This window comes from Haemorhous mexicanus, chromosome 13 (genome assembly GCF_027477595.1).
Source record: "Haemorhous mexicanus isolate bHaeMex1 chromosome 13, bHaeMex1.pri, whole genome shotgun sequence".
NCBI lineage: Eukaryota > Metazoa > Chordata > Aves > Passeriformes > Fringillidae > Haemorhous > Haemorhous mexicanus.
In genome coordinates, this window is record NC_082353.1 from 12,994,779 (window position 1) to 13,019,955 (window position 25,177).

The 25,177-nt window shown below is 38.0% G+C and overlaps 1 protein-coding gene across 2 annotated transcripts; it reads right to left on the bottom strand.

The window, feature by feature from the left end:
- Positions 1-3,141: 3,141 nt before the first annotated feature.
- Positions 3,142-24,051, bottom strand: BNC1 (basonuclin zinc finger protein 1). Of its 2 annotated transcripts, XM_059858469.1 has the most exons (5): positions 23,811-24,051; positions 11,743-11,845; positions 11,346-11,581; positions 8,203-10,124; positions 3,142-6,150 (listed from the first exon to the last, which is right to left on the bottom strand). In XM_059858469.1, the coding sequence occupies exons 1-5, from the start codon at positions 23,817-23,819 to the stop codon at positions 5,469-5,471; spliced, it is 2,952 nt and encodes a 983-aa protein (XP_059714452.1). In that variant the 5' UTR covers positions 23,820-24,051; the 3' UTR covers positions 3,142-5,468. The 2 variants fall into 2 exon arrangements, with proteins under 2 accessions (XP_059714452.1, XP_059714453.1); XM_059858470.1 differs by lacking the exon at positions 11,743-11,845.
- Between the last annotated feature and the right edge of the window lie 1,126 nt (positions 24,052-25,177).

A 25,177-nucleotide genomic window follows, 5' to 3' on the forward strand; every position in this document is an offset into this window, starting at 1 on the left:
TCGTCATTCTTATAAATCAGCAAATTCAAATAAGAGATTTTCCTAGAAAACAGCTTGTATAATGACTATAGTTAAAAATTAAAATTTTGGAATTAAAATGAGAACTCAGGTTGAAATCTTTTCATCTGCTCAGTTTTACTGCAGTGCAAGTTGTTCAGCACATACCTTAACAGTAATATATTACTTACAACTATGGGATCCTCTTTTTTAAAATAGCAGGACGCCATTGCAGTTTATTGTTGTCACTGAACAAATGTTAGGACCATCTGTTCCTAAATTTGAAGGGATACAAAGAGGAGGTGAGAACAATCCAGGACAATTCAGTTCATCCTTGACAGTCACCTCACTGGCTTTAGGCTTCAGTGAGAAGGGCAGACTGGGCTTCTGCTCTTAAGAGACACTGGTCTGAGGGAGGAGATGTAATGCCAGGGAGTGAATAGGAAATGTGTTACACGTCTTAGGAACTTACAGTCTGACTCGAAGACTGAAAAAGGGCAAAGAAGCTTCAAAAGTACAGAGTTCTCTCTTTCATATCATCATACGACAGGAAAGGCTTGAGCTTTTTCTAGTACATGGTATGTCCATCTAGGACCTTTTTTCAAGCAGCCATCAACATGCTTTTCCCAAAAGTGGTAACTAATTTCACAGTCCTGACAGCTTCTCAGACTTGAAAATACTGGCAGAGCATACAATCATCAATGACTACCTCTACCTAAATTTGCAAGCTTCTAAAGAGTGGCAGATGCAGGAGTTAACAATAGCAGCAATATTATAAAAATAACACATTTTGGAAATCCTTACTCTGAATAAGCAGAAACTACAGAACAAGAAGAATAATGACCAAAGATTTAAAAGACTGAAGCAAATGATCAGCTCACACTTAAGACATGTTTGAATTGGCCTTAGATCATTGAAAAGAAAAAAAAATTCAAAAAATTGTAGAATGATGCTGATATATGGTGCTCCTCACAGTCCAAATTACAAAGAGTTTTGCTAGAGACTTTGGCAAGCACAAGCTTGACAAACCCTTTCAGTGCTGCATTCAGCAGTCAAAGCAACTTCTCTGCTTATTAAACACAAGCATCTGCAGGCAATAATGGATAGTAATTCACAGTAAGTTTTACCAGTTTGGGGTAGGGGCTACTGAGACACAACATAAAAGGCTAAAAATGCTTCCATGAAGATTTAAACCAGTGCAGAATTAGATGAAGCACTCACCCAAGAGGGACTGTCACTTCACAGTGTTACCTTTCCTTTGCCTCTTTACAGACCACACATAAAAGCTGGAGAGTGCACACAGGGAACTGAGCTGACAGAGCTACAGTTTAACAGGGTGATGTTTCAACAGTACATTTCCAAGTTAGCAACCTCGCATCATCCAAGGAATGCCAAAAGGCAAGGGGAGCCAGGGGGTGAGGGGTGAAGGCAAGGGGAAATTAAAAGCCAGTCTACCTTCAGAAACATGCTTGCTGAGATTATGTGGAAATTTCTCTAGCCAGCAATCTGTTCGAGTGTTTTCCAAAAGTTTTCCAAGTCATTCAAAGCTGACTCGATCATGCTATGAATACTTAATTTTACTTCAAACTGTGTCTTGCCCTTCCCTCAAATCAGGGGGACTGCCAGTAAATGCTGCTCTGAACAAAACCTTTGATCCAACCTTCCTCCTCTTATTGCACTGTTGTCTCCTTCCCAGTTCAAACTCTCATTTCAGCTTGGAAATGAATGCTCACTTGCAGGCTGAATGGAATCCTTATGGGCTGTATCTCAAATTCTAAAGGTGTTTTCAGTTTAGCTGCTTTTCTTAAATCTATGCTTGCTGATTAATCAGAAATTGCTCATGAACCTTTTTCAAGGAGGACCTGGCACACCACTTAAAAATCCCTGGATTAAGTCCAAGTAGTTTAGCTGTTTTTTAGGCTTCCCTATTCAATGCAGGGCATCAGACAGGTATTTTCAGAACTTGTTTCTCCACTTTGCTGGGTTTTGCAGTGTATAACTTCAGTAAAGATTCACTACAAACAACAGCCTCTGGTTTTGCCACAGATCTTTTTAAAGTACTTAGAAAACTGGGGCTATAAAAGCAGATTCCTTACACTCCATTCAAAATAGATTTCTGCAAATACTCCTGTAAGTACCAGGACATTCATTGTTCCAGAGAGACATAGATTTGCTACCACAAACTATTCAGAATACCTGTATTCTGAAACTGGATGCTCAGAGTGGCTACCCCGCAGTGTGCACCCGTGCCTTCTCCTTTGGAGCCACAGAAAGACGACAGGATCTAGTTTTTGAGGTTCTTGTTTTCTAAGGGAGAAGAAAAAAGATAAAAATAAAAAAGGAGCAACATACTCAAGTAGCAAGGGTGGGCATGCCCAGGCCCAGTTCAAATCTCAGGCAAAGATTTGATCCCCCAACTGCACATACTCACAGACTGCAGATGTGAACATCTCTGGAACTGAGCCCCAGCCAGAGGAAGCTGCTTCAGCTCTCCAGACCGACTCTGAAAAGCTCCAAAAATAATGGTACTACTATTCTGAAGTGAGGTTACTTCCTTCAACATCTGTGGTGAATATGTGATACGGGCTGCTATAAGCATCACACGTATTTAAAACTAACAGGAGATGTCAAGGCTTGGTTCAGCCACATTGTGGTCATTAGGAGGAGGGAGCTACACAAACACTTCATGAGATACATATGCTGCTCTAGGGGTACTAAAGGTTAGCCTATTCTGAGAAATCTCCCATCCTGTCCAGATTTTGGAGAAATAACAAAAAAAAACCCACCAAGCCCTTCCAAAGTATATAGAATAAAGAGAGCACAAAATATCTTTCAGTGTAGTTCTCAATGATGAGATATTTACCTTCTGTTTAGCTGACAGCTTTTAAACGAACCTCTACCCTTGCCTACTGCACAAAGAAAAAAAAAAATCAATAAAATATCTGACAACATTTATTACATTACTTCTAATGGCTCATTAATATAATGATACTTCCTTATTATGGAATAAATTAGTACCATTGTCAAACCAGTGCTCTCTACAGACAGAATGTGTTCTCAGAAATTGTTGGGTTTTTTTAAATAAAAATTAAGAATAGCAGTATTTTCAAGCAAAAAAGCCTACTTTTCTGAATCAACCAGAGGCATTATTATTGGTTTTTATTAACACATACAAAATTATTAGGGTATACAAACGTGTTTCTTTTTTTTTGACACAGTGAAAACTAAATAAATGGGCATTACATTAGTTTACATCACATTTTTTTTCAAAAAACCAGTTAATGATTAAACAAAGAAGTTTATATATATATATGTATTAGAAAAAAAAAAAAGCTTGAAATAGCTGGATAACAAATAATTGATTTATACTATCAAAAGGCTGGGAGCAATTGTGTCTCCTGTGATTGTGCCCTTAGCTTTCAAACTATGACCCCCACTGATATGAGTTTCTACTAAAAATCCAAAGAAAACAACAATGAAAAACCTCAACAAAACAAACACCACTCTACTCGCCCCCAAAAAAACCAAAACACCGATTCCCCCCAGAGCACAAAACCTCAAAGCAATGGCACAACTTTCCGCAGGCTAATATTTTTTTTCCTGACGGCTTCAAGCACAAGTGAATTATTTTAAATATCACATAAACCTACAGTAAATTAAAAAAATAGAAGATTACTTTACACAACGCATGGAAACCATTTCTAGTGAGCACAAACATTTACAACTGTGTCATGTTTTTTCCTTGCATAACCCATACTCACACACAAACCAGTTTTCAAAAGAATTGGTGAAATAATCAGTCCACATTTGTTTCTTTTATACAATATGAAATGGTTACAATACCATAGTATTTTTTAGAATAAGTTAAACATCAAGACATATGGCAATAGCATTGTACTATTCTTTCTACATACATATGAAATCCTGAATTTCAGTCTATTTTTATTCAGTCACAAAAATGAATAAAGACTAAGATCCAGTTATACTGGAAAACTAGGCTAGTTCTAGAAACCACAAATACTGTAAGCACTTTGGTATAATATGTACAGATTGTGCTGTCAATGTCATGCTTGCATACTAGAACTGATCAACAGATTTCCACTGGTGGAATAAAGTAAAAAAAGGTACTGTAAGACTTGCTTTCTTATTTCTTTTCCTCTTTGCAAATGATTGAAAAAGGACACACCACAAGTACACACACAGCATTTGTATGATGTGATGACAAATTAAATATTAAAGTGTTTTTAAATACAATGAAAGGGCAGTCTTCTTAAGTGCATAGAACGTAATGCAGAATACTGTTAATTACAGGGGCAACCTCAAAGATATGAAACATTTTAACAGATATTGAACAAAGTTCTTATAAAAAAAAAGAGGCGTGAATGAGGATAAGCATTCTTCTATTGTTACAAAGATCAACACATGTTATTCCCCACTGGTAAGAGAAAATAACTGCTGCATCATAAAAGATGTATCTATCTACTGCATCCATTTTATCATTTTCTCTCAGAGGCTTAGAATTGCACCCTCAAACTCCTAAGCAGTTTTGATATTTGGTTGGGGATTTTTTCCTTTTTTTTTTTTTTTTTCTCTTCTCCTATTTTTAACAAAACTTCTCTTTCTGAAAGTAGAACTCAAAAAGTGCATTTTAAATTAAAGGGCTTACTTTCCCCCTTATTTTATGGATGCATTTGCAACAGTTTAGAAATTTTAGCTTAACCTATTCATTCTTTCTACCATTACAATTTATCAGAATGACTCAGATTTATTCAGGCTATTCTGCCAACAAGTTAAGCAGCCACTTTTCCTGCAAAGCAAGTGGTGTTAAATTCTAAGAAATCCAAAATACTATAATCTTTACTGAAGTGAAATGCAAACTCAAAGAGTAAGGACTGCAGGAATTTCAGATTATTTGGACTTTATGCAGTTTCCCCAAATTTGTATTTTCTCCTTTGGATTTTGGGATATAGTTAAGTACATATATTCTGTTGCACTAACACTGCAAGTCAGCTTCAGACTAAGGTCTCAGGAATGAAATGGTAGCCTCAAAATTCTCAACCCAACCAGAGGAAACTCACCCCAATCATTACTCATTTCTTACACAACACAACAATCCATTAAACATGTAAACACAAGCAATGATGGTTCTCATTTGAAGCTCCTATTGTGGCAAGTAATACTTCACAGGTATCAGAAACACTTTAATTAATGTCTCCCTATTACCCCCATTTCTAAGATGTCTTCTTTTCCTTACTCAAGTTTTAGCTGTTCAACATCAAACAATTGCACAAAAACTAGAGCACCAAGCTTTGCTAACTGAAACTGCTGGAGAGCACACACAGGAGAGAAGAATTTGACTGTGGTTGTTGAGTGAGCTAGAAGTCAAATGAGCTTAAATAAAACTAATGTTAACACATTCCTTAATTGAAATGATTAATTCTTAGCAGAAATAAATTAAGATCAGTCTGATCTTACTGTAAGCTAGTTGGTGACCCAGCCAGACTTTTGTGCAGATTGGGGTTTTGACTGTGCCTGTTCCGACTGCGAACAGATGAAAACATTGTGTTGCAACCTGGGATTTTGCATTTGTGGAGCTGGCGGAGATGCACAGTTTTGTAATGAGCCCTGAAAGTTCCTTTATTACTGTATGTTTTTTGACATATATGACAAGTTATTGGCAAACTGGAAGGTAAGTTTATAAAGTTTTGATTAGCTTTCTCAATTAGAGAACAGTCTTGGTAGAGTTCATCATTGGGCATTAGGCTGGGTCCTTCACAGCTTTCATCACTATCATCCAAGGGCATGGTGCATATCTCACTTCCTCCGTCAGAATCCCAAGAAGAATGAGCACTGCTCTCAGATTTAACGCTGGAAGTAGTGCTTAGATCCAGAACAGCTCCATCATTTAATGGATCGTATCCATAACTCTCAGAACAGGGTTCTGCAATTTTGCTCATTGGAAAAATGTAGCTGCCTGCTCTGTTCACTCCTTTGAAGATTACAGAAGTACGTCCAACGTGTTGTTTTAAAGAGACATCTTGGCAAAACTCCTTAGCCATGTCTTTCAAGAGGTATGTTGCATTGAAATGGTTGTTGAATTCCAGTGTATCTTTAGTCAGAAGTTTATGATGAAGATTTAGGTTTGAACTATGTCTAGAAGAACAAAGACAAGCTTAGCAAGAAGGTGTTTCACCTCACTTAGCAGTTGTTTCATAATGATTATAAACAAAAAATGGAAAACCAATATTTAGTAGCATGCATGAATTGTATACTTCAGATTTGACCAACTACCACACGGAGTGCACATGGACAATTTACACATGTGACTGGGTTTCTGAACTTGCTTGCACTGGCATAGATCAGATTCTATGTAATAACTCTACAGCAGTCAATGTTTCAGAGTCTTGCTTGCTTTGGGGGTAGCTGTCTGCTCTGCTAGATCCAGTGCTAAGCCTAAAAGAGGTGGAGGCAGACTAAAAACCTGTAAACTGAACTGAGATCGGAGAATGGACTGAGGTGGGTAAGAAACAAGACTGTTTCCCAATGGACAAAGCAGGAAAGGATTGACACCTGAGTTTGCAAAATATGTTGATGATCCCATGTACTCTAACCATATCCAGGATGAAACTGTACTTATCAGTACAGAGCCTTTTCTTGACAGGAGTTTCCTTGAAAAAGGAAGACTGAAATATATGGAACTTGCAGTTTTCAAATGGGCACCTCTGGGTTCAGTTTAAAACCACCAAAATCACTGTTCCTCACTGAATATTATTAATCAGCTCACTGGGAACTTACAGGCACTGTCTAGCAGGCTGAAGGTATTATTGGAGTACTGGTAAAACATTTGTCTTTCTCCTTGCCATCATGGTTTGAACAGAACCATGAATTATTCAAAAAGGCACAGAAATATTTAGCACTTGTAGTCACACTACTCTATGTTAAAGTCTAGAAACTTCTGCAAAGTTGTTCCAAATAACTATTCTTTTGTACAAAGCTTGTGAAATGACTTCTGAGCTCACCCTTTTTTTTCTTTAACCCATCTTCCAAAAGCACCTATGTGAAAACTTATCTCAACATATTGGTGTGGGAAGGAATTTGTGGCATGTGAATGCAAATCTTACTGCTGGCCTTCTTTCCTGTGGCCCATATCACAATTCCAGTGGAGAGGAATTCACATCTGGAAAGATGCAGGCAGCAGGGTATGAAGCCCTGCCAGCAGCAGATGAATCTGTGCATCTCAGATGCAGCGGCCAGTCCTCAGAGACCAGCTCATCCTCTCTCTGGATTGCATCAGCTGGCTCCAGCACTCCTAGCAGATTACAGACAATCTAAACCTCGTGTCACTCTGAACAACTATCCAGGCATGCTTCCTGCAGCCAAAAGCTGCTCTGAACACTGCTGCACACTTGGAAAACGTGTAACACTTTGCTGCACTTCAATAGGTTGGTTACCTATCACTGACTGCTTCAGACACATTACTGGTGGTCAACAACAAAGCTTTGGCACTTGTTGCTCAGTTTATGTGCATAATAGGCTGAAATAAAATAATTACAGCAATACAGTACTGAAATTAACATTAAACTGAACCAGGCTCATGCTTTAGTTTAGAAATTAGTATTTAATCTCACAGAAAAGCACTACTGATGTGGATAAACACCAGATAGTGTTAGTTTGACTACCACTGCATAAGGTTAATTTTGGGCTGACAAAGACTAATCTTGCTTTTCTTATGGGCTTTTTCTCACCAGTCTGTTCCAAATCCTTGAGTAAAGAAAGGATAAGGGCAAGTGAAGATTTCCTAAATTAATCTCATTGCTTTTTCTTTAAAAAAACACTGTATACATTAGAAAATACATGAAAGTACATATTAAACATGTAAGTCCACACATGCATCTACTGGAAAATTGCTGAATTCATACTGTTATGGCTTTCCCTTTATGTACTAAAGTATTCTTTCAACTACTGCACTCTTTATCAGTTATGAAATTTTCATGGCTTTATTTAATACCTTGTAGCCTTGTGGAAAGGAAATATTTCTTTCAATGGATTTTCATTTCAAGAATGTTCTGATAAGTTATCATACCTGTTATACGAGGATACACAGAAAATATTTGTAGGCTCCATTCCTCAAACACTCATTTTAATTTCAAATTAGGCTCCATTGTGATGGCAAAATAAATACAATTTTGTTTATAATTTTCTTACCTGTCTCGACTTCTACGAGAAGGGAAAGCAGCATTACAGCCCTCAACTGTGCAAATATGCATTTCTTTGAGATGTACATTTTTGAAATGCATTTTTACACTGTAAGGGTTTTTAAAAGTCTTCTTACAGATGTCACAATGAAAGCGGCTTTCTTCCTTCTGAATCCCTAGTGCATGTTGACTGACATGATCCATATCTTTAGAGTCTTCAAAACAAGGAATGGCAGCACCCCTGTTTGACAAAGTGCTGAAAAAGCCCCCGGTCAGCAAGTGGTGTTGCAATTCAGGGCAGTCATTTTTAGGAATCCTGTGCTTTGACTGCTCTTTAATATACATGGGGGGTTCAGTCACTGGTTTTATAACATCACTGTGGTGGTGTTTTGGATCTTCATATATACTCTCATGGGAAACTATTTTTAATGGCTGGTTTTCTTCTGGTTTAACCTCTTTCTCACAGTGTTGCAATTCATTCTCAGAGATATCCTCGATGTATTTGTTATTTGGTGCAAAGACAGATTCAAAATACTTTGGGCCCTCTACCCCAGAGAGAGATTTCCATGAATTACCTGAATGGGGGTGCTTTTCCACCCTGTCGGTCACCCGCTTCTCTATCTTATGCTCACAGGTCTCAAGCTCTCCATCGCTTACCCCCTGCAGGCGTGAATCATCTTCAGAGCTGGCCACATCGCTACTTTCATTGGGTGTCTCAACAGCTTCTTTCTCTATCTTAATGGGCATACTGGACTTACGAGACTTCTTCTTGGGGAGCATGTCAAATGGCAATTCATTGGAAACAAGCTGCTCTGGTATGGAGGAAGAAACAAGAGGCAGAGAAGGAAGAGTACCTGGAGTATTGGCAAGCTCGGCTGGTGTGACTGGACTACGGTAAAAAGGAAGAACAGGCTGTACTGTCTTCAGGTTTGGAAAGAGGACACCATTATGTCCAATACTGGAAAATCCAGCCTGGCCTTTTGAATCTGTACAAGAGCTGGCATAGCTGGAAATAGTTCTGCTATCCGGAGTTAAAATTGTGAATTCTGTCCTTTTACTATCTCCAGCTCCAGCAATGGTCAAACCATTTCTTAGATCCTTATCCCTGTTGTTTCTGTTCATTGGCATATGGAGTCTGGGGTTAGGATTTGCACTATGACGATTTCGACTACGCAAAGAGCTAAACACCATATTGCAGCCCTCGATGGTGCATTTGTGCTTTATCTTCAGATGAACAGCATTGTAATGTATTTTCAAAGTACCTTTATCATAAAATGTTTTTTCGCATGCAGTGCAGAAGACACGCCCTTTCCTTGGCCCAGCATTTTTTTCAACAGATTTAATTTTGTTTTCTGGAGACAGTGCTGTCATTTCAAGCTTGGCTGCTGCATTATGTGAACTGGAATCACTTAAAAGGGCATCATCTTCTGTTTTAGTGATATCTGGGCCATTTATGCTCCTCTCATTTTCAACTTGAAATGGTGCAGAACTAGAAGTTAAGAAACTGCTTTCAGAAAATGGTATCTGAAGATCTTGTTTGGTTTCGTTGCTATGGTCTTGACCTTGCTCAATCAAATGTCTTTCTGGTGGTGAGCCTATCAAAGGTGGAGGCACCGGACTGAAAAACTGAAACGGCAGCATGAAAGCCATGTTATTTACAAGATTCTCAAAAGGATGAATGTTGGTGGGACTCATTTTGTCCAAGGCAGCAGAAAAATTAGGACTGTGTGGGTTGCAGCTCTCAATGAATGCCCTAATATCCAAATTGGCAGTTGGTGGTGGTATTATGATCGACTGCCCTTCTTTCTCTTGAATTGCCATTAACTCTACAATGGACTTAGTTTCTCCAAAGCGAAGGAACTGCTGCAAAGTAGCCAGTTCTTCTTCAGTGGTCATTATGCTCCAGTGATCCAGCACCTTTCCTGAAGCATCCTAAAGCCAAACATATTTAAATGAGTTAGACATTAGTTAAACCCAAAAAATCCCATTTCCCCTCAAATCTCTCATTCTTCTAAGAGAGTAAAAGTTTATTCTCTAGCAAAAAATTTTAAAAAAAAATCAATTTAAGGAGATTAATGTGAATTCTATGATAATTCCTGCAAAATTATCACATTGATGATATTATTTCTTCCTGAATCGACAGTAATACTTGCCAATAAACTATTTTTTTCCACAAAAATTAAGACATGTTATCTGAACAACAGATAGTATCCTGTAAGCACAGACAGGAGAGATGGAGCAATCAGACCAAGATTTAGCTCCTCATTTAAGTCAAGTATTCTTTCATTGCAAGTTTAATAATCTTCCAAGCAACTAAGATCAGAGAACAAATGAACCTATATTGATCTATTGCCAGTTTTCACAGAGCACAGCTGTAATTACACTAGTGTTGGAGTTCTTTCAAACTCTAGCTATGCCTAACTTTTCCCAATAACTACAATAAATATTTTATCACAGAACATGTATTTGATGGCCTACTGAGATTTTTCACAGTGCATGTAAGAGTTTCTAAGATGATGAAGAACGTAACAGTATAAATTTTTCATGTGATAGAGGTTCAAGGTAATTGATTCCATATTTTTAATCCTAACACTAAAAAGCAAGATTATCAAGACCATTAAATATTGATTCATGTCATAATGTAAGATCATAATGTTACTTTACATAAAAGGTAACTTCCATAGCAGCAAGGACTAACATCAGTGTAAGCACATAGGGCCAAATACACTCTGGCTGCAGCTCCAGTAAGGTCGATAGCACTACTAGAGATTAATATTGTCCCTGGTGTTTTAAATAATGGTAAGTTTATTTCTTGATGTATTATTCTGCTGTATAAAAGCAAACTCACTGTTTAAATAATACTGGAACAAGTTCTAAGGCTTTACTTTGATACACTACCAGTAACTTTTGATTTTTATTTTTGCTTACCTTTGTTGTTAAATTTGAGCAAGTAGAAAGATTTCAATTAAGTCCAACTAAAAAAAGAGACCAATCACCAGAAATCCACCCTTTCTTTTCTGCCATTAAGCTGGTACAGGTCTATTACTGGCTTTCAGATGTGCCACACTGTTAACACATTGTGAACCACTGAGAAGATTAAGATAGAAAACTACTTAACTGACATATTTCTATTTTAAAAGCCCTTCTAAATACCTGTAGCACATATCCACGTATATAATCCTGCAGTGTCCAATCCAGAGCATGGAGAATCTGTATCACCTCTTCCTGCTTCAGAACACTGAAAAGCCGATCGAGCAGAATTTTAAGGCGCACAGGAATGGCTTGGGTTCCGTACAACATGAGGCTACTGATATCAAAGACAACATTGGATTGAACTATTTCTACTTGGCTTGATGGGTAGAGGTTTGGAATCCTTAGTTTGCTCAGGGCTGTAAATAAAAATCACAAAATGTAAACAAGCTTGAGTCCCGAGAAAGAGAAAATTAAATGCAACTAATATTGGGGTGGGGGTTAAGGAGTGACACAAAAAGTATGTAATAGTTATGAGGATCCTAAATAGTTTTCTATAGATTGTAAAAACAAATATTACCATGTGCTACCCATCCATGCCGGCATTGGTCACATTGTCGCTGATTTATTTTCCCAGGTTTGAAACACTGACAACTACAGTTCACGAGAGTGCACCGGATAGCCTGGAGATCAATGGAAAGCATGATAGGTAATATATGAGCACCGTTCAGAGTGTGCAGATTATACATCCACAGTACCCCCATAAAATCCACATGAAGACAGAATTAACACACCAGCACAGACCTATCAACGTGCAATGTAAGTTATCCAGGCAAAGCCTGAGTTATACAGGGCTACCTCTGCCTGGAAGAGTCAAGTCACCAGCAAAAACACTACAGTAACATGGAAGCAGAATATTTAACAATATACATAGCAACATTTCTGTGGATTTATTTAGGCTGAAGCACCTTCATAACAATTATTGTTATAAATTATGTATTCATCCTCATGTATGATCACTTTCTCAGGAAGGTTTGAAAACAAGATGAAAGACCCCCTCTCTTGCAGTTTTGCTGGCACTCCATACTGCAATACAGCAAGTTCTAATGAGTAATGCATCAGCTCTGCACAGATGCCATGCCCTACACACTCAGGATTCACATGGAATATCTGCATTCTATCAAAGACAAAGGAGTTCACTAATGCTCCTCAGTAACAAAGTTCACCAAAAAGTACTCCTACTCTTCAAAGTCTAAACAATCACATTTTGAAAGCAAAACAGAGCACACAGAACACCAGTTGCACTGTTCAATTTGTACATCACTTTACTCTCACCAAGGTCATCTATAATGCAAATCAAATTAGTATTCAGATGTCCCTAATCAATGGGGTGATACAAACTTGCTTCCTGGAATATATGATTTCTTCTGTATGTGCCCATCTGCTGCAGAAGGCAGACAACTTGGAGGTCCTAGTTAAAGCTCCAGAGGGATTTGCTACAGAGCAAAGCTTTTGCAGGATTCTGCACTGCTTGGATCTGGCACTGAGAATAGTACCTGCATAAACAGAATATTTATTGAGGGAGGGAAAGCAAAGAAATTGATGTACAGAATATCTTCACTAGAAAAGTAAAGAAAAAGAGTTAAATCATGCAATTGTAAAATGTTGGCATTTTTCTGCTTTTAAATTAATGTTCCCTCTCCTAAGGTTTTATGCAAAATGAGGACTTCCACTCCTCAAAATACCCATAGGAAAGTAAGATAAGATTTGAAGAAAAAAGGAAACGTGGCATTCCCACACTGGCACTTCAGAAAACATACAAGGAAGCCTGATCCAAAACCTTGCTATGAAAGATGGATGCAAATCCAAAGCACATGGCAGAAAGTTAATTTCAATGAGATTTGCAATGGGCATTTCTTTAGACCAAGAGCCTCCGGCTGACTCCGAGCAGAAGAGGACACTGCATTCGAAAGGTTACTATAAAGAAGCATATTCATGACATTTGGATGTCTGGCACTTCACAGTAATGGATTTGGAGTGAGATTTTAAAATCTCACTATCTGGCTTATCCAGGAGTTCCTTTAAATGCACATCTCCAAACTGCAGCGACTTGATGCTGAGGTTTGCCTGTATTTGAAGAATTGGAACAAGTGGCAACAGGGCTCTTGAAATCTCTGAATCACTTTGCCTTTAATCTTTTAAAGGAGCCGTTGCAAAATCCTGTATTCTTGAGAAAAGCTCTTGCTCCCCACAAAGTCATAAACTACACATCAATACCCTATGCAGTATTGCTTCATTTTAATGGAGGATACATTTTCACTTAAATCCTAAAATACTTCCATATAACAATAAAAAGCCATAAATTCCTTATGGAAAGGTTGGAGGAAGAAAAGGTGTAGCTGACTGTGGATTCATTTCTACCACAAGATATCAAACAATAATGCGGATTGAGTCTTCTGCCTCTCTGCATACATAATATTCTGTGACTTGCCTAGACTGAAGCCCTTCCACAGGCAACACTGCTAGGTTCAGTAAGGTGCAGTGCATTCCATAAATGCATCTTTTACATTCCCTTCAGACAAAATTACAAAAAAGAGTACTTCCTTTTTCTGCAAGAAGTAACAGAAATCTGCACAATGAAAAAAGCTGTCACGATGATAAGTTAATTGAGATTTCAAAATTTTTTTCATTCCTTTTCCTTTGGATATGTTCCACAAATCACCGACCTTTAAAACTTTTTCTATTTAATTTGTGTACTGGAACAAGAAAGATACACCACACCAAATTTTGCATTTCATAGCTCTCTGTAAGAGCCTTCTTCTATATGGTACATGTGTTTATTTTGCTTTCCTGTGTATGTGTAGAAGACTGCACATGCCAAAACAGGAACAAGTAAAAAGAGGGCATTTTGTTTTACATATATGAAAGCAGCTGTTACAAAGAGAGTAGAGTTCCCCCTCTATTCTAAATATTGAACTACAGCTCTCTCAAGTCACATTATTGCTTCTGGAAACTAGAAGGAGTTAGCTTGCATCCTGCTAACATATCAAAGGTGCACCCTTGAATGGGGGATCTGTGCTGACTTAAAAAATTACTTGAAAGAATCCCTAAGAAAAAACAACTGATTTTTCAGGTTTTTAGCATTTCTCATCATTTGTACTTGTCACAGTCTGTGTCTCCTAAAGCTTTTCTAGCAACATTTATAATCATATATATAGACACGAAATATATAACAAAGCAAAATTAACTACTGAAATAATCAGCGAATAACAATTTTAAATTTCACTGTTTGACTTCAAAAGGTATTTGTAAAATATGCACCTTGATTATCTCCCAAATTAACACATATCAGACTTTATTGAAAAGAAATTTAGCAATACTTCATGAAAATAATACCCTTGTCTTTTGCCCGTTAATCCTGCTGTCCTTAATAGCCTATTCTAACGTACTGTAATTATATCAAGGCTTTTAATAAGCTTTATTTTCCCAACAAGAGGAATGTACACACAATTTCATTCTGCAGAACAAAGAAATAACTTTCTGTATTGCACAGATGCAAAGCTTGAAAATTATAATTAAAGGATTGGAAATGTAGAAGGAAATTACAGTGGAATTTTTTTAAAGTACAATCCTTTCATTCAAATCATTATTTAATTTCATTTTCTATAAACAGAAGGCAGATGGTCTAAAAAACTAAATCTTTTGCTATCATCAAGGATCTTGGTATTGCTTTCCAGTCACTCTCTCCTTCACAAAGGGTCCATTACCAGACTCACTTTCTTAACTCTTTTAAGAAATAGAGTTGAAAAGACTGATCAAAATGTTCTTTGGTTTTACCAGCATGACCGTGGGAATCTGAATGCTGAACTTTAAACAAAAATGATCCCTCATTACAAGACAGACATTAACCATCAAGCTGGTCACTGAAAAGCATCTGACTACTAATCACTGCATCTTAACATGTGCTGCCTGAAAGCCACGCCTGCTCACATCCTTTTTTTGCCAGATATTGATGTGGCTTCAATTATGCTTCAAAAGTTACTGAACGTTTCTTTGCAACCCACGCACAGCCCTCACAGCTAAGGAAAAGCCCAGGCTAATGGGATATACTCATGCTGATTCTGGGTATATAATCAGGCTTCATTTCACATAGCAAGTTTGAGGAAGTCTTCTGGGACCTATGTTTACTTGCAACATACAACAGGTTTTAAAAAAAGCAGCAAGACAAGAAGGGCACAATAAGGGTATCCAATCTCATTCAGTGTTAAGAGGGTTCTGGTTTGACAGCACTTTGGCTTGGGAAATAAATTAAGAAGCAAGGAAATATTGAAGACCTTGTCAGGACTGAGGTGGAGATCTGTGCTCATGCTGCAAAACTGCTCTGGGTCTCTGCACACAGCCAGGGCTGCAAGTGCAGACATCAGTAACATGGAAGAGCAAGTCCCACATTACCCTGGTGCTATTTACAACAGAAATGCACAGGACAGCACCCTCACTTCTGGCATTTAAGAAAAAACCCTTGCCTTTTTGCACAAAGCTTCTCCCCACTTTAAAAACTGCTGCCTTTTTTTCAAGCTACTGCCATCATATGAAGAACTTGAGAGCTCCCCTGCTCTGCTATGAGGATTACCGACAAAATGGTGTCATTGATGCCAGGTTACCGGAATACATTTTGCAGGCATGGCTTAGAAATTTCTATTGGTTTAAAATGCAAGTTTGAAGAAGAAATAGGAGTTAAATGAAACAAATACACCAGAGAAACTTTCATTAGATGAGCTATAGCAGATACTGCTTTCATTCCTCTCTCTCTCTCTCTGGGGTTTCTAGCAACAGGCCATATCTCCTATGGCCATCTCATCATCATCAGTGGTAATCCCACTGAATATATGTAACCCACCATGAAATGAGCTCTGGTGGGCACCAATCCTATAGGAAAGAAATGGGACAAATCCTATATTTGCAGAATAGACCCATAGTAGCTCCACAGTAACATTTGTGGAGAAAGGCATGATTTAAAGTGGGGGAAGAAATAAAATTAAACATAGGACATATGTCTGGCTATTTGGAAGTATTTTCTTGCTTGCTTCTTGTAAAACACTTGCAAGGGAAGTAAAGGGATACTGTACTGTATTGTACTTTACCATCTCAAATTGAAAGTACAGCCACAGCTAACTCAAAGGCCAAATCCAAATCAGTGTGCACCTTTCACAGAGAACAGTAACTATAAATGAGTGTGAAGTGTTGCCCTTCTGGTCTATATTTTTTTCTTCCCAGTTTTTATTATAATCTACCAGTTTTCTTGTGTTTGCAGAGTTTACATAAGTTCCTTTTTCCTCACTGAGTTACACTTGATTACTTTTGTGTTTGAATCCTTTGCACAACTGAAAGCAGAGACAAATCAAAAACCCCTTATCATAAGCATCTCTCTCAGTGCCATGATTTTCCACACAATACAATGAGCAAAGCTTTGTCCATTGTTTGTCAGGCAACTTATGCTACTTTCCCCTGGGATATATTCTGCTGATAAATAACACTGTCAGTCAGTTTTCTCATTATTTAAAACAAGTTCTCAATTTACATTTTGTTAATCTTACTTTCACAGTATCACAATCCAGCTTACCCATATCAGACTAATATCTGGGGTTTTATCCATTCCACATCTATTTGTATCCCCCCATCCACTCTACAGCACATATTTAGTCCTTGTGTCTGTTCTTCCTGAAGACAGACTTCAGTTTTCAAAACACTGTTGAGCTCTCTGTAGTTTGCTGGCATATATTTTAGTTCCAGTATGTTTCACATACAATCAAAAAACGTGCTGGGCTGCTCTAGATGGTAGAAGTACTTGTTGAAGACATAACCCAACAATTAGGCATGAAATGCATGTTGATATTAAATCTGTTCAATTAAGCACCTTGTACCTCTAATTGTTCCTTGAAAGTTTCAATGTACTCCCAGTTTAGAAAGGCTCTAAATCCCATCTGTCTGTGGAGACCATTAGCAGGGCCCCTGCAGCATCTTCAAGGAAAGGCTCTGGGCCATTTTCTTCTTCCTGACATGCTCACTTCAAAGAGGTAACAAGATGCCTGGAGGATGGACAGAATATAGATGCCCTGTGCTGCCTGTAAGTAGAGCTGGGAAGACACACACTGGGTATGGGAAAAGGGAAGAGCAGTGCACTGCAGCACACTGATGTGCACAGGTCTGACAGCAAGGCCCGGCTGAGAGTTACTCTGCACAAAGACTTGGCCCATGCTACAACTCGCACGTGTTCAGCTCAGTATTGTGGTGGTTCCTTCTGTCCTGTATTTAAGGTCCTGGAAAGTTCCTCACTGCCACAGCACAGAAACACTGCCTGCCTTTCACAGGCTGAGCCCCTGAAACAAAGGGATTTCGATTCAAGTACATATCCACCTAAGCCACTACACTTGCTTGCTGCAAGTTCTATTATTTCTATACTAAAGCTTAGAAAAATTTAAAATAAATAATTACACAAAATTATTAAAATAAGAAAAATGTCCTTATAAGATTTCTTATTATATTGGACTGAATGCACATATTACTTTCACAGTCTTATGTAAGAAACAGGGGTTTTTGATAAAGTAACAGCTGCTGTTAATGGTTATTTAATAAACAAAAGTAACAACAAATAACTTTCCTAAAAAGCAAACCAGCTTTGCAGCTTGTTATATCCAGAAAACATATCTGATATCTTCTGTATTTTGAGCTTTTAATTAAGTAAAGTTGTACACAGATGTGACAGAGAAAACAGCTGACCAAATAGCTCCAACCTCTCCATTCAGACACATGAAAAATGCTGGCCTGAGATGCTTCATATTACAAACTTTTATTAGTAAAATAATTTAGGAAAATTATTGTCTGCTGCTTAAGAGACCGATTAGGAGACAGATGGGAAAGGTGGAGGTGGGCCACAATTTGCTACTACAGTGCCACTAAACACAAAGTTACACTCACATCTCAGCTCCTAATCTGACAATAGCTCCTTGGTAATCTGGTTGGTTTTTATTCACACCAACCATTTATTCCTACCAAGTTTAAGAGGTGCAAGAACCTTTGAAAAGTCCAGACAAGAAGCTTTTGTTTCAGAGGCCAACCATTGATTTAAAAGTTGATCTTACCCTATTCTACTGAAAATTTTGGCTGGTGTAGCTACCACTCAACTCCCACTTACCCCTGTTCTGTGGGAGAATTATGTTATGATTTTTATTCTAGAAGTACACAAAGGCCACAAGCTGAATACATTTTCTAGATAAGACGATGGAATACAATCCATTAATTATCTGGATCCTTATGTATATATCCATACTGTTTATTTGGGGTCAGATACCAAAACCTGACCTCCTTTTAAACATCCACAGCCTAAGACGACACATAATCAGGATATTTACAACCCTGAGCCTGCAGCAAATTGCATTACTCCATTACCCTCCCCCTCAGTGGGGCTGAACAAAACAATTTTTGGCCTAGAATTTGACCAAATCTCTCTCTTTTGGGGGCAGCTGAGCACTTTGAGTTTAGAATGTTTAATTGTCCTTTTAATAATTGACTAAAATGTCCTCAAAAACAGACAAAAATCTGAGGAGGGCGAATGAGCTCAGCAAGATAGAAGTGAAATTAGACAATACCTTCACAGGATGGCACCACTCTGTCAAATCAACCTTTCTTGCTAATTTAAAAGACAATCCCCATGTCACTACTTCATTAAACATTTTTTCTATGTGAGAAGAGTCCTAGGAGTGAGGAGCTGAGACAAGAGACTGAGCTGACACTCCTCACAACCCAGAGCTGGTTGGGGCCCTGTGGCAGCTCTCGTGGCAGAGGGAGAGGAGCTCGGGGCAGTCCCGGGCACTGCGGCGGGCGAGGAAGCACAAGGAGCTGCTTCTGAGAAAGGCAGCCACGCTGCAAGGCCAAGCTTTAATCACAGCATAACTTGTGGGATGAAAATCACTCTTCATGCATGTCACTTACCCTACAGGGCCCCTTAGGGCAACTCTTGTTAATGGCACTGTCAAAATAATTATAAAGAGAGAAGAATTCGTGTGTGTGTGTGTGTGTGAGCGTGAGCACACACAACTCGAGTGCTACTCTAAACAAAAAACACTGGACAGTAGAACTTCATTTTGCCATTCAGCAGCGTGGCTGTAGATAGACTGGCTTATGCTGCAATTAATCTCACTTGTTAACAACAGGTAAGTGCTGACAGACAGCTTGGTCCACCTCAGGGACATAGGCAGAGCCTCTTTGATGGTTTGGTTTGGAAATGAAAACAAGAAATACAAACTGAGGAAGGAAAAACATCACGTTATCGTTGTCTTAGAGCTGTTACTTACTTTTGACTGAAACAGACTGCGATGCTACAATTTCCACAACATACCTGCCCTAGCCTGCATAGGTCAGAAACATTTTGCTGGTATTAAGCAGTGTATCTATCACGAGATCTTAAAGTAATGTCCCTTTTTAATAAATCTAAGGGAAAAATCACTCTTATTTCAAAAATGAGTAACAGATTGCTGCATATTGATGAGAAAAACTTTTCAGACTTTAGGGGTAAAGGTGAGCCACTGGACAGAAAGAGTGTGAAATTTTATGCAATAAAGCACTAGGTGCTAGTTAATCTAACAAGTAAGTTGTGCACATACTGCTTTTCATACTGACATGCTAAGCATGCTACACTAAATGCTGAAGCTACAGATCTAGCCACGAACTGCAGTTGAATTAAATATTTAACTCCAACCCTACGCAAGAAGTAAGTGTTATTAACACAAATGCACAGGTATCAGAGAAATGAGGAATATTAGAATATATCAACTGCAAGGCTCTTAAAATATGTCTTTAACTCTTCACATATTTTATAAAATGGTGCATGTGTGCAATGTGGATGAGTTAATGTTCTAAAGACAATCCTAAATTTTTCAGCTCCTCACACCGCTGCTTAAGTCTCAAAGCCATAAAATATACATGCTTAAAATCTCTTCCCTTTTCCTGCTACGGAGTGAAGACACGGATTAAAGAATAAAAGTGAAATAACAGCTCTCTGAAATATTTAGTGTTACACAATTCCATTTAATGCAATTTCATAAATTTTAAACCCAAACACTATTTGTACACATACACGATATTATCTATGGTGCTACAGTTATGCAATATTTTACGCAACAGTGTAGCACCATTGGTAATTTCACAATTTAAAACTCAGTATTCCTTGTTATTGAACACAGGTGAGGAAATTTTCACCTGGCTTTCAGACATCAGTTTCTCTCACACGAAAAAAATACCTCTTTTTCACTGATGATCTTTTATATTTGAAATTTGAAATAAAAAAAGTAGCATTTTTATTTTTTATATTTTTTTCCTCTGTTTAAATTCTCAAATGGTATTAAAGTGTGGAATGAAATATTGTTCTTCATGCTAAAATGACCAAAGTCAGTTAAAAACCTCCAGTTTTCCTCATTCCCTCAATATATTTTGAGCCTGAACACTGAAATTTCAATCTCTAGGACTTTTTTAAATGACAGCAACAAAACGCTAAGAAATAAAAACTAAAAAGAACACAGGCAATGACATTTGCTCTAAAACTTCAAATGTAGCATCGACTAGGACAAAACCTGCTGGTTTCCAGCAAATAGAAACTGTGAGAGTAACTGCACCACTGAAGCCAGAAAGGACAGATGACCCAGAGGGCAAAATCAGTTTTTCTCCCTTAATTTTGGTGGATATTTAATGGAATAATGATTTCAAGATCCGTACCTAAACTTCAGCTCAAATCTGTATGAAAAATGTTTGCTAAATTCCAAATCATCCCAAAATGCTTTTAACAACACGTATCTGGAACAAAAGCTGTAATCTAAACCAAAACAAGAACATTTCTATTTTTATCAGAGGTGTATTTAGCAACATTGTAATGGAGTCTTTATTACTGCAAACCAAATAATTCACTGGCTTGTTGAATTGGAAATGGAATGACATGCTCAATATGTAGGAACAGATCTTTTAACAGTATCACGAACAGACACAGAAGCTGTAAGTCAAGACATTTGGTATCAAAAGGCCAAACCTCACCTTAGACTTAGGAGGCAGAAGTTCAAGTAAAAGCCCATGAAGTGACCCAATATTTGTAATAATTTTTCCTATTTCTATGAAGATTCAGCTCTTCCCAAATCTTTGTATATGTTGGCAGTTACCATTATTCTTAGGGTTCTGAATAGGCTGCAGATGGTTCAGTAGTTCAAAGAATAAACAGAATAACTACTTTTAAGAAATGAATCAAGCAAAAATCTTTAAAATATATAAGTATAACAAAAATGTATTTTCCATAAGATTAGTTATTTTTTAGGTGTTCACTTATTGTTAAAAGTCTGATTAAGCTGCAAACGGCTCAAAATTCTAGCACTTAATTCAAACAGAATTGCACAATTACACTGATTATTAAAAAACCACTATCAGCACTATACATACAATGGTAAATAACCTAGTTCAATATCTAATACGTCCTTCAAAAGTCCATATTTTTCCCTTTTCTGTAAAAGGGGCAATTAGAAAGATATTCTTCAGTGTATATTGTTCTAATCACTACAACAAAGCAAACCAACACGCACTGTTGTTAGCAGTTAAAATAATGATGGACCCACTTTGCCCCATGACCTGGAGTGGAGTGAGACTCCCCCACCTCCCACTCCTCTAGCACTGAGAGCTGAGCCACAATTTCACTGTTTTAAAACTAAAGGACAGTAACAGAGACTCTTCTCTAACATAACGCTTGCATATCTTACAACAAACTGCACTTATTTTCCAAAAGGATGTTAAAAATAGAAGCATATGATCTTTTCCCACCTAGAATTGTATCCTTACAATTAAAGACTATTAGCTGGCATCCCTTTTAACCGTCAAACTCAGACAGTGGCAGTTCTATAGCCACAAAGAGAAGCAGTAAATGAGAAGAACATGTTACTACACTGCATTTGAGAAAGTTTGGCTCCAAGCTATGCACTGATTAATATCAGATCTCCTTCTTTACTTGCCTCTTGACAATCTTGTCACATCTGGCTGACAAATCCTTACAAGCTTATCCAAACCAAGGCAGCCCAGATCATGCTCCGGGAGTAGCTTGAAGGAAGCGGCAACACCAGCCATGTACTGATGTGCCATCATGAAACTAATGAAGCTGACTTCACTTGCAGACTGCAGGAACACGAAGAAACACAACATGCCCCAAGGTTTTGCAACATAACGCAGAGTTAGCTCACCAAAAGATAAGACAAACAATCAGCTCCTGAGGTTCAAGAAGCCAAGTAGTTACATGAATTACAAAAATTTATATGAATTGCTTGAACAACAATCTCAACTAAATGAGCACAATAAAATCCAACTTCAGATCAGATGTGAAAATTGACTGTTAAATGCCTTTCAAACAATGGTTTGTTTTAAATTAAAACAAAACTAGTCTATTTTATTTTCTCTCTCCCACATCCCCAAAATACCAGAATGTTGCCTGGCTCCCAGGTTATTCAAACTGAAAAATATCTAAAAATGAAAAGGAAAAAAAAAAAAGAAAAGGAAAGAGGAAAAAAGTGTCACTTTTTATCCGTAGGATTTTACAGAAGGATAAACCACAGCCTGTGTATATCAGTAGTCCTCCCCTGGGTTAGTGATCTGCCCTCTCGTCATTTTTAAACCAAGAATTCGTTACACAGACAACTGGAAGTATTTGACCAATTAATAAACCAGAAAGTAAAATGCTGCATCTTGAAACACATCTAACAAAACCTCATTATGTATGAGCTAACAATTAAACCATGTTTATTTTTCTATGTGATGAAAAAAATCCAAATAAATACGTTAAATGCATCACAATACCAGACACTTAATTGGCACAGTATATTTAAAAACCTAGACCCCCCCCCCATACACACACACACATACTTAAACCCACCCACCTCCTCTCCCCCCCACCCCCCGGCTCCCCCCCGACTAAAATACAAACAGACTGATCCTAAGAAAAGAATTGCTTGCCTTATTCTGGATGCTAAATAGTCAAAAATAAACTGTACATAAAGGGCATACATTACACTCCACTTTAGTGGTAATTTCTAAAGAACTTCACAGTGAAATTACATTGTTGTCTGCTCTCTAGTGCATTTATACGTCATGATAATGATAATGTATCTGGTTAAAGCACTTGACTCAAAACACATCTGAGTCACAAATCACAGATTTTACTGCTATTAATGTATATTGAAGACTTGTACAATTAAACATTGTCAAGTATTTATGATTTACATGCTACTACTTCAATTGGAAAACAATTACACAAGTGATGGCTCTGCTTATTATAATCAGCCTGCAATTCTGCATTACTTACTGTAGAACAGGAAAGTCACACAGTTGTTTACAGTGAACAGCAGAAAGAAAAGAGATTTTTTTTTTACAGAAACTAGTTTTCTACTTTTACAGTATCTTTTCATAATTAAGAAATAGAGAGCACAGCTCCCTACAGCTCTCATCTCCATTGTTCATTACCCAAAACAACACCATTGCAACATTTTTTATATCTCCACAGTGCATAGCCACAAGTAAAAGTTGCACAGTAAAAACATACATTCATATAGAACTGCAAAGAACTTTCCTTACCTCAGACATTCTTACTGTGCTTATGTTTCCAGAGCTATAAAACAGTTTCCCATTCCCTCAGTGAGTTGTACAAAGAAGTACTGGAAACACTCCTGCCTGTACAAGTACTAAGGCAGAACCATCACACGCCTCTTTACTCTTGTCTGACTCTGAGCACCTCAAGGTCTGATGTATGCTCAGGCTGTGCACAGGGGAGTGAAATAAGATCCTCCCCCTTGGTGTTCTCCAGACCTACAGTACGAAGTTGTGTCTGCCTCTCACCTCTGCAGCCAGCTCTCACCTCGCTGCCCCGGAGTGCTGTGCTCCAGCGCGCTCCTCCAGTCGCAGGGCAGTCCCCTCACAGCTGGCTTGGAGAGGGCATGACACTCATCTTTCACAGAGATTTGATCAAAAGGAGTCACGGAGGCTTGAGGCGCTCCTAATGCAGTGCGAGGAGATTCTACCTCTGCTCTGGCAGCCTAAGTAATGCATTAAATCAATGCAGCTGACCTAGGGCCTATTACAATTTTTTTTCTTCTTCTCGGAGTGTACAACTATCTGCAAATAAGCTATGAGGTACTTACGAGGAAAATTACTTATTTTTAGCGTCAGTGTTGTTTTTCAAATTGCAGCTGCTGCAGGTTTTATTTTTTCTTTTAAAACATTTGCAGGTCTCAAAGGTTCTGTGAGTGGGGTATGTATTTTTTAAAGTTAAAACATTTCCCCTTATCAACTGACTTTTGAGCTAGGGCTGAATTTTATTCCTTTTTATTAAGTTGAAGCTTCCTATTAACAGCAGTACAGGTCATAAAGACAGGAGAAGAATTACTTTCTAGTAATTGGGCCAAAATCTGGTTTTAGTTATTCAGGTGTTGGGTTGCATTCATGAGCTAGCGCAGGATTTTTGTCATAGTCCTTTCTCACCTATTTAAAAAAAACAAAACAAACCCCCAGGACAAAACACTTCTCCTCTCCTCGCCTTTTCACTCCTGTAGATAATTTCTTTGCACTCTGCTAACTCAGGAATACACTGTAGTAGGTCAGAGACATGACCAAGTTGCAGTGAACTCGGAGAGAATCCCGGTAGGAACATACCAGGACAACACCTGACCAGATGAATACCTGTAATCCCATAGGAAAGGCAGTAGGAAATAAGATGGCTGTAGGGAGAAGACAGCTAACATATTATTATTGTTGGTTTATTAGTTGTCTTCTGCTAATCCTGTTTACTATTCACTAGATAAATGCACAAGGCTTAAGGAGAACCTAATTTACATTTAGCTAAATACTGGCATAGAGCTAATGTTAAGTGCACGGCAGTAATTGGAATCAGACCAGGATAAGGCCAACATGATCCCAGAATCTGGTCCAACAGAGCATGACAGGAG